At 34.9% G+C, this 10,649-nt stretch overlaps 1 protein-coding gene across 2 annotated transcripts; it reads right to left on the bottom strand.

Moving 5' to 3' along the window:
- Positions 1 to 225: 225 nt before the first annotated feature.
- Positions 226 to 10,443, bottom strand: LOC142434413 (uncharacterized). 2 transcript variants are annotated; one of them, XM_075539132.1, is made up of 6 exons: positions 10,304 to 10,443; positions 8,354 to 8,383; positions 7,790 to 7,819; positions 7,469 to 7,522; positions 4,498 to 4,635; positions 226 to 2,003 (listed from the first exon to the last, which is right to left on the bottom strand). In XM_075539132.1, the coding sequence occupies exons 1-6, from the start codon at positions 10,316 to 10,318 to the stop codon at positions 837 to 839; spliced, it is 1,434 nt and encodes a 477-aa protein (XP_075395247.1). In that variant the 5' UTR covers positions 10,319 to 10,443; the 3' UTR covers positions 226 to 836. The 2 variants fall into 2 exon arrangements, with proteins under 2 accessions (XP_075395247.1, XP_075395248.1); XM_075539133.1 differs by lacking the exon at positions 7,469 to 7,522 and having other exon boundaries at positions 228 to 2,003.
- Positions 10,444 to 10,649: the final 206 nt, after the last annotated feature.

Here is a 10,649-nt window from a genome sequence, read left to right on the forward strand (position 1 = left end):
TAAAGAGTTAACATATGACCTAGCAATTCCACTCTTAGATATATATTTAAGGAAAATGAAAACATACATCACAAAAATTTGTACACAAATACCATTGTTCAAAACCTATTCACTCATTGAATGGCTAAACAATAAAAATTCTTTCTTAAAGATCACAGAGGGGAAAAAATGGAAAAATAACAAACCAAAATCATTTTTGAAGAGTCTTTTTATTAAGATAAATCTAGTTACACATTTTAGATTCACATATTTGTATCACCAATACTGCCCTTCTAAAATAAACATATGTAATATTTTCAAAATGAGATTTCAACTTATTTTTCCAAAAATGTATAGTAAAGTTTTATTTGGGAAAGCTCATTTAAATTTTAGTATTGCATGAAAATAGTTTACATTCTTTAGAAAAGCAATTTAGAGAACTGCTAGAAAGTTGACTGATACATATTAACCCGGTGAAGGTGAAGGCAAAAATAAATTTAAAGGAAAAAGTATATTGCATGAAGTTCTTTCTTTTGTAGTCTGCACATGCTGACATTACATATAAAAACAAAATTAAAATCCAAAGTTTTAACATATAATTTACAAAAAAGTGAGTCTGACAAATTTGACATCTATCACTGCACATTTGTGTATACTTAACTATTTATAATAATAATAAAATTTATAGATAAAAGTTTCACATGAAGAAGTCTAAGGTTAATAATCAGCATGAAAATGCTCTGCAATTAAAATATGCTAAAGAAAGTTGTGTTTATAAAATATTTGATAAAATATTCATCTTTATTAATATTACATCACAGGATACATATCAAATTATGAAGCTCTATAGGGCAGCTTTAAACAACACTCTGAGACTCTTCTTTTGCAACCTCTTTAGTATTGGCTTCCTTCTCCCCAACTTCAACACATTTTTCACCTTCCTTTCCATTTTCTCCATCTTTCTCTTCTTTTTTTCCACCTTCATCTTTATCATTTTTCTCCTCCTTTACTTCCTCATCTTTTCTATCTTCTCTTATATAGTCTCCACCATCGTGCTCTTTTTTATCTTCTTTTTCATCTTGTTCGTCTTTATCATCTTCTTCCCCTTTTCCAACTCTGTCCTCTTTTTCATCTTCTGCCTTTTCCCCCAATTTTTTCTCTTTCCCATCGTCTTCTTTCTCTTTTCCATCTGCTCCTTTCTCTTTCCCATCTTCTTCTTTCTCTTTCCCATCTGCTCCTTTCTCTTTCCCATCTGCTCCTTTCTCTCTCCCATCTTCTTCTTTCTCTTTTCCATCTGCTCCTTTCTCTTTCCCATCTTCTTCTTTCTCTTTCCCATCTGCTCCTTTCTCTTTCCCATCTGCTCCTTTCTCTTTCCCATCTGCTCCTTTCTCTTTCCCATCTGCTCCTTTCTCTCTCCTATCTTCTTCTTTCTCTTTCCCATCTGCTCCTTTCTCTCTCCTATCTTCTTCTTTCTCTTTTCCATCTGCTCCTTTCTCTTTCCCATCTGCTCCTTTCTCTTTCTCATCTTCTCCTTTCTCTTTCCCATCTGCTCCTTTCTCTTTCTCATCTTCTCCTTTCTCTTTCCCATCTTCTTCTTTCTCTTTTCCATCTGCTCCTTTCTCTTTCCCATCTTCTCCTTTCTCTTTTCTATCTGCTCCTTCCTCTTTTACATCTTTTTCTTTCTCTTTTCCATCTTTTTCTTTCTCTTTTCCATCTGCTCCTTCCTCTTTTCCATCTTCTTCTTTCTCATTTCCATCTTCATCTCCATTTGCATCTCCTTTCCCTTTTATATCGTCTTCCTCTTTTCCATCTTGCTCTTTCTTTTCCTCATCTCCTTTTCCATCTTTTTCTTCTTTTTCAGCTTCTCCACTCTTTGCCATGTTTTGGTCTTCCTCATCTCGTTTCTCTTCTTGCTTTTCAACTTCCATTCCTTCTGTTGTCACTATTTTTTTCTTTTCTGCTTCCTCCTCTTCCTCACCTTTTTCATCTCTTATTTCCTCCATTTCTTTTTCAGGAGCTAGCGCCTAGTTATGCAGAGAAGAGAAAAAAATGAATGAGATTACATTTGTAAATATAAAACTGTTTTTCCTAGCTATTTAGACAGCATTATATCTATCATATGGAAAGATTACTTTATCATTTAAAAATATTTTCTTGTGAAAAAGCTATCCTACATATGATATCATCAAGAAAACACTCAGAATATAAGATTAGCTAAAACATCTGCATACAAACATTGATAAATAGATATTTGAACAAGAAATTTTCATTATAAATGAGGAAACACAAAGGAAAAAATTAATGACAGACTTATTCTGTATTATCAACTCTTACTGAGTAAGCAAATACAGTTGAAAATAATATTTTGTTTCCATATCAGGGCATTTAAAAATTATTATTAAAAAGCCAATTAAAAAGTATTTTGCAAGATACTGTAAGTTTACTTATAATTTTTTTTCAATATATATGCTTGCTTTTTAAGTTTTTATAATTTGAGTATTGCATTTAGTTTTTACTATTTCATGACACTTTATTGTATTTACTATACTATATATATGTAGAATGTACTAAATTATAAAACAAGGCTTATTTGAAAAATATATAATGTTTATTTTGTAATCTACATAAGGAAGAAAAAAAAATCCCATCTTCTTGGAAAAGGATTTACAAATCATCCATGGTTGACAAAAGGAATGACTATTGTTATTTTTCTGTTAATATGGCCTTGGCGATAGAAATGAAGCTGGAGGTCGTATGATAGAATTCTGCAAGACCAATAACTTGTTCATTGCAAATACCTTTTCCAAACAACATAAACAATGACTATACACATGGACCTTGCCAGATGGAATACACAGGAATCAAACAGACTATATTTGCAGTAAGGGCCAATGGAGAAGCTCAGTATCATTGGCCAAATAAGACTATAGGACAGATAATCAAGTTCTCATAAGGAAGTTCAGGTTGAATTTAAAAACTGTTAAAACCAGGTTGAATTTAAAAACTATTAGAACCAAAATACAACTTTAAGCCTGTTCTACCTGAATTTATAGACATCTAAGAAACATATTTGACTGCATAAAGTATCAAATACTATCATTAAAATCACATCGAAATAAATTCTGTTGAAGATAAAATCTTCAGTGGTTATGGCAGTAAGTTGACAGGGAGTTGCTATAAAGTCAAGCCATATTCAGAAGAGAGAGTGGCACGATTGATATTACTGAGGTCAGAGGAATCTGGGATGAAATCATAGCATATGGGAAAGAGGGTTTTACTTGTATTTTATTGACTATGCAAAGTCATTCAACTGTGTCAATCATAACTGAGTACGGATAACGTTAAGAAGAATGGGAATTCTAGAACATTTCATTTTGCTCATTTGCAACCTGACATTTGAACAAGGGAGAGTTGTTAGAATAGATTAAGAACTTGTAATTTACAATCAGAAAAACTGTCCATCAAGGTTGTATTCTTTCATCATATTTATTCAATCTGTGTGCTGAGCACATAATCTGAGAAACTAGATTATATGAATAAAAGTGGCACCAGGATTGAAAGAAGGCTTATTAATATCATGAAATACGCAGATGTTAAAATGTTTCTTGCAGAAAGTGCAGAACATTTTTAAGCATTTGCAGTTAAAACCCAAAGACTGAATTCTTCACAATATATATATAAACAAAATCCTCATTACTGCTAAAAGGAGAAAGGATTGAAGTTGTCAAAAATTTCTTTTTTGGTGGATCTACAATGAAGGTTCATGGTAGCAGCAGGGAAGAAATCAAATACTGTATTGTGTTGGTCAGATTTGCTGCAAAAGTACTTTCAATAGCCTCATATGCATGTGAAAGTTGGACACGTGGCAAGGAAGACCACGGAATAATTGATGCAATTGAATTACTGTGCTAGTGAAGAATACTGAAAGCTTCATGAACTTCCAAAAGACCAAGCTAATTTATCTTGGAGGAAGTGTCGCCAGAGTGTTCCTTAGAAATGTGAATGGTGAGACTTCACCTCACATACCTTGGACAGGTTATCTTAAGAAGTCAGTCCCTAGAAAAGCACATTATGCTTGGTGAAATACAGAAGCAGCAAAAAAGACGACCACCCTCAATGAGATGAACTGAAATAGTACAGAAATGGATTCATATATAATAACAATTGTGAAGATGATACAGGACTGGGCACTGTTTCTTTCTGTTATAAATAGAGTCTCTATGAATAGGAACTAATTTGATGGCATGTCACAATAAAAACAGCCTTCAATGCATGACCTGGATCATTGAATTTATATTGATGGTGCTAGAATATTTTGGATGTGGATAGCAATAATGGTGACACAATAGGAAAAGTATAAAATAGATATGGAAGTTGTGCTGGATGATGGTTTGGTGCATAGATTTTCACCACAAATAAAAAAGAGAAATATATTTTCAAAAAGGCAAATAAGATCTCTTTAAATTATACCCATTCTTAAACTGTCAAAGGACACATTTGTTCAACAAACTAGGATACCTCCATAATTTTGGCTTCTCCATTTTCAGTATTTTCAGTGTTGTGTTCTGGTTCAACAATTTCTTCTTTGGTTTCAGTGATTGCTTTGGTATTTACATTTGTATTTTTTTCCATCATATCATCTTTTGTCTTCATTTTCTGACCAGCATCAAAAAAGAATAGAAATAAAATATCCAATTTAACAGCTGTATTGATTAAATTGCTAAAGTTATTTCACTACTTATAATCATTTTATATATTTTTAAAAGCCTTCAAATACCTTATGTACCCCCCTCAAACAAAAAATTCAATACCATAGGGTTGATTTGGACACATCAAGTTTTGAAAGGACAGGATAGAACTCTTCTTTGGGTTTTGAGACTATAACTCGTCATGAATGTACATTCCTGCAGAGCTGTGCTGATTTTAGAATGGATGACCTTGGCATAATCACTATGCCAACATGGCTCCACAAATATATACCACTAGCATCAACAAAATTATACCTTAATATTGTGTTTCAATGTAAATCTAAAGCAACATCAAAATTAATAGTATACCTCTAATATAAATATTTCAATGATATACATATATTTTTAAATAAGGCAAATAAGGGTCAAAGGGTATCAAATTACTTTTGAGAAATAAACTGACTACAGTGGGTCAGTTTATCTCTTTCAAGGCTAATAATTAGTAAGAGGATTTTTTCTTTCTTTTAAAGTCTCATTGGTAATAAGTACAAATTACTTGTTAATAAAGCATTAATTGAGATACATTTGAAAGAGATGACTTGGCAAAATAGGTGTTTAAAACTTTGTATCTACGAGTTTTGGAAGGCTTTGAAGAATAATTGGTTTACTAAGAAATCTCTTTGCCTAAGGACACCAATAGAAGGGGTCAAAAACTTATGTTTGAATTCTGAAGCTGCCACTTGCTTTATATGATCTTGAGCAAAAGCTTAAATCTCTTTGAAATTTTTCAATGAAAATTGTTTTCAAATGAAATGGGAGTAAAATCTCCAACCCCAAAGGGACATTTTAAGGAAAAAATGAGATAATACACGTAAAATTTCTTTATAAATTATAAAATACAATACAGATGTGTTATTATTTTAACACCTACATAAGAAACTGAAATACAAAGATGTTAAATTTTTTTCATGATTGCATATCTGTTTTGTCTTAACACTTTTCTTTAAACCAAAAAAAAATACTACACTTAGTGTTTTAGCCATTAATAATTGAGTACCCACTTTTATAGCGCCATGAACTTTAAAAGTAAAGTAGAGATAAAATGGAAAAATAACTTTCTGTTCTGGTATCCCTTACAATTAATTTATCAACCATTACTAAAATTTCACTTGTCCTAGGTTTAGCAAAATCTTTTAATCAAGGACTTCAAAGTACTTTTATGAACATGACTTTCATTTAGTTTCCTTAAGTATAAAATGGTAAGATAAGATTTCTATTTCTAATGTCCTTCCTAGCTTTAAACTAATGATTTTAGAAGTTCAATCTTTAAAATACCCTTATAAATTAGTCAATAACCAATGAGTTTAATACTGGGGATATTCATTTTTTTAAAACAAAGGAACCATTTATTGGCATTTAATTCACATATCATACAATTCAAAGATATAAACATATTAAAAATAGTTGTACAATCAATTTTAGAACAATATCTTCCTTCTTGCGCTGATTATTGTCAGCTCCCCATCTTTTCCCAACCTTCCCTGCCATAACTTAAGAAACTCCTAATCCAGTTCCTATCTCCAAAGTTTTACCTATCCCGAATTTCATAAGAAAAATATAACAAAGAGTAACCCACCCCCAACAACAAGAAAACACTGAAAAACCTCAATAAAAAAGAAAGCTGAAAACAATAAAAGCTTGAACAAATGTGAAACGGGTCAGAAGTTCAGCAAATGATAAGGTGCTAAGTTTAACCTAACCACATTTGCATTAACCCATTTTCCAATACACGCAGTCTGAGAGCAAGGCTGTCCGCATCTCTCTCTGGCCAGTGGGAGCGCCATCTGGGTGAGGGCTCTGCAAATGGATTTCCGTACGTTCGTGGTCATCCATGTTGTTGTTGTTGTTTGCTACTTACTGTCGAATTGGTTCTGATCGAGAGTCAATTTATGCACAACTCAACGAAATACTGTCATCAATAGCCTTCTGCACATCGGGTGTTCATCATTTAAGTTCAAATACAGTTTCCTCCTCAACTCTTGGCCTTTATTATTCACCTTCTTTCAATCATACAGGCTGGTGTGCTTCTTCAGTGTTGGCTTAGCTGACACCACACTTAAATGGCTGCTTATTTTGAGGCAAACCTGTAAGACTCATCTTATGGGGCTAATTTTACACATCTATAGCCATAACTGCTAACAGGAAGGTTGTTGGTTCAAACTCACCAATCACACCAAGGGAGAAAGATGAGGCTGTCTGCTCCCTTAAAGATTTACAGTCTCAGAGACCCTATATAGGTATGCTATGAATCGGAATTGACTAGATGACAGTGGGCTTAATTTGAGTTTTATGGCTATGTCAGAGCACTTACGCCTACCTGAAATCCATTGTGCTTATGTAAAAATAATGTATGTGAAAGCAATTTACAAATGGGAAAGTGCTATCAAACATTAGTTACTGCTATTTTTACAACCACTACTCTGGTTACTATAGTTTACACTCTTTTCCTCCTCAAAAATAGTGATGTATCAATATCATGCCATAGGCATGCACATTTAATGGGTCTCATCCAATTGAAATTGCATTTTGGTTCTTCCCAACGAAAATGCCAAAATACAGAGAATATATCAAAAACATAAAGAAATATAATACCAAAAGAGTGTATGTGTACTAATAGCACAATAAAATATATTGCTAAGCAAAATAAAGGGAAATGATCTGCTTTAAGTTAGATTTTCTGAAAAATTATTTGGAAAAAAAAGGTTTTTTTTTTCCCTCAACAATCCAATTTGGATATTTACCCTTGGAGTGGCCATTCTTTTTGGCTTTGTCTCAAAAGTAATGGGCACAGGCATCTGCATAAAAATAAAACAAGTTGTGGAGTAAGAAACGAAAGTTGTAAATGAAGAAAGATGACCAACAATGAAATTGAAATTTTGATTTAAAATAAAGGAGTGTAGCTCAAATTCATTACTGGAAAATTATTTCCTGGGGTGAAAATTTTTCTTAATATTTCAAAAATAAATCACACATTAATAAAATATTTTACAGGATCCTTTGAATTTTAAAATTACTTTTCACAATATATGGGCAACTTTAAAAATATTATAAGAACTACTTACATCAGACAGTCTGGCTGATCTTCTCTTTGGCTATAAAAGAGAAAAAAGTTACCCGTTAACATTTTAGGCATATGAAAATAGAAAAATATTTTGGTGAAAATCTATAGTGAAAATACATGAGTGTCATTAAAGAAGCAATTTTGAAATTGGTTTGAAAATGTTGTAGTAGAAGTATCTTTTTTTGTCCCTCTCTTTTCTGAATACTTCCTAAGCTAAGTAAAAGATCCCAAATTAAATTTTAATTGCTGGGCTGAATTTCCACAGTGGCTAGTAATAAGGAGCATAATTAGAAGTGAAAATATCCCATCTTATCAACTGACAACTTCGTTTTGCTTAAAAGGAGGAAAATATTGCCAGATAATGGCAGTTCAATAAGATCCTAAATTCTAAGAACTTTGAAGTTTTTAATACTTACTAAATTTCTGAGTGTTCAGTGACATACCATATTGATACTTATGTGGTATAAATATATCAACCAGCATCTATTTTTGCTACTTATGTGGTTGAAATTTATAATACCAGTGGATTTTTTAATGTAGAAATTCTAAAACTAAAGATACTCACCTGCTGCGTCATTTCACCTTGATCTGCTACCTATACAGAGGGGGGGAAATCATACAAAAATTGGGTTATCGATATAAATATAAAGATCAGAAAATAATGCCTATGAATTATAGTTTCAAATTACCCATTTATGACTTTTTCCTGCACTACTGCTCAAGCTGCCACCTGCTTTTTCCTTGTAGCCATACCATAAACTATTGTCTATTGGTGTAAATGTGCACCAAAATGTAAGGGCATGCGCAGACAAACGTTTACACAACCTGTAGTCAATTTCACTTTTTGTGTAAATCATATCTCCTGAAATCATACCTTTTTCATTTTGAAATCCATTCGTTGTAGACTATAGTGCCAAGGCCAAAAACTGTGTGGGAGTGTGCAGAAGAAAGGCACGGTTGTGTGCAGCTTCTTTATAACTGTTGCTATGTGTTGTATTTATCTGCTCCCCTCCCAACTCTGGACTGTGCTTCCCCTACAGGTTATGCATAGGAGAACAACAGCCTCCACAAGGTTGTGCTCCAATGTCATTACATTACTCCAAAGAGCTGGTCGTGGATCTTAAAACACCCCGCCCAGTACCTGCTACAAAGTAAGCTATGCAAAGACCCAGAGCACAAGCCCAGAAAAGCACAGCAGTAAGAATCTCAGGAAGGGCGAAGGTGATTAGAAACAATTTCCATATAAGAATAGACCTTTGGTCAGAGAATGATCAAGTTATTGCACCATTCATAAAGCCCCGGAGCATCAGAGAATCTTGGTCTTAATCCTATGTTCTGATAGAAGAGAAGGTAGGGCAGAAAAATAAGAATAATATCAAAATAACAATAAGGGTTATCCTGGGATAGTGTTTTATAGTTTTGCCAAGCAATGAAACAGTGTTCAGGTTTACTTATAATGGACCCAAAAAGAGTAGTGTGAATTTATTTCCTATCCACGAGATGAGCCAGGAATTTTGAGGTGAGCTTTGCAGGAGACCCATAACCCTCGACTTTGAATCAATTCTGCGTGTTTCAGGTGCATACACCAATGCTACTCCCAACATCAGTAATAGCATAGCAGACACAGTTCTCTCAAGCTCTTTCCACTCTTAACTAAGAGAGCTTCAAGATCGCCAGGTCTGTCAGCCTTAAAGTTGCTAATTAAAGCAGTGAACCTCTCCATTCTCTAAGAGAGTTTGAAGACTACGCCGCCTAATGGCACAGGATCTTCATTGCACAGCCATCTGGCTTGAGTGGAGGAGGGGAAAAAAAACCGGGAAGAACAAAGGCAAACAGCGCAGAAAGCCTTAGCTTTCCTTATACAAACAAGGCAGTTCTCCCAGAAAAGCCAGAGGCGGAGGACGGAGCTGGTGCCTGGAAATGTTGTTAGGAGACATATTCTCTGATAGGGTAAGGAGGAAGGGGGTGGGGGGAGGAAAAGACAGCGAAGCACTAAAAAACAAAACATAAAATTCACTCCTGTGGAGTTGAGTCCGACACCTAGCTGCTCTATAGCGCAGAGAAGAACTGCTCCCTAGGGTTTTCGAGGATGTAAATCTCACAGAAGCAGACTGCCAGAAACCTCATCTTTCCCCCATAAGTGGCTGGTTGGGTTCGAACTGCCAACCCTAGGCTAACAGCCCAGGGCTTAACCCACTGCTCTACTAGGGTTGCACGCATAGCAGTATGGCTCTTTGAAATTCACAATATAGACACCTCTCAACGAGATTCTTTCTTAAAACAGCAACAGTAACAAACTACAAGTGAACTGCTCATTTAATGAAAAATCATCCTAAACCTTACACCGACTGCTCTTTGCCCTTCTCTCTGTTTTCCATTCAATACACCACAAAATCGAACTATAAGCCAAAGTCACACACACGCGCGCGCGCGCGCACACACACACACAAATCTGCCGATTTGAAAACAGGTATTTCAGCAACTAACTCTCCTTCTGCCTTCCTCTTTCACTTACCTTTCTTTTAGGCATAGTTGTAGTTCTTTATAGGCAACCTTAACAGCAATAACAAGCTGAGAGCAGTCTCTGTCCGACCGCTCCGAGAGCAAGTGAGTTTTCAATGAACTAATTACAGCACGGACTGTACGCTCCTCTGGGTTGGGGCGGGAGGGGGGGGTGGCGGCGGGGTGGGGGGTGTGTGAAATCCCTTCCCATTGGCAGCTCTAAGTACGCCTGGATGCAACCAAACTACAGCGAAAGGGAGCCTGACTGGGAGCTAGATAGGAGTGACAGCTCATCAGACCAATAAGAGGAAGAAGCCTACTGTGGGGGCGTGGCGTGTGGTCTTGGAAGGAAACCCACC

This window comes from Tenrec ecaudatus, chromosome X, assembly GCF_050624435.1.
Source record: "Tenrec ecaudatus isolate mTenEca1 chromosome X, mTenEca1.hap1, whole genome shotgun sequence".
Lineage (NCBI taxonomy): Eukaryota > Metazoa > Chordata > Mammalia > Afrosoricida > Tenrecidae > Tenrec > Tenrec ecaudatus.

What these genes read in the sequence shown, in the direction of transcription:
- LOC142434413 (XM_075539132.1), bottom strand. An exon ending in AAGGTGAAATGACGCAGCAG is followed by an intron (nt 7,820 to 8,353) that starts GTGAGTATCTTT and finishes TCTCTTTTATAG; the next exon opens with CCAAAGAGAAGATCAGCCAG. An exon ending in AAAGAATGGCCACTCCAAGG is followed by an intron (nt 4,636 to 7,468) that starts GTAAATATCCAA and finishes GATGCTGGTCAG; the next exon opens with AAAATGAAGACAAAAGATGA.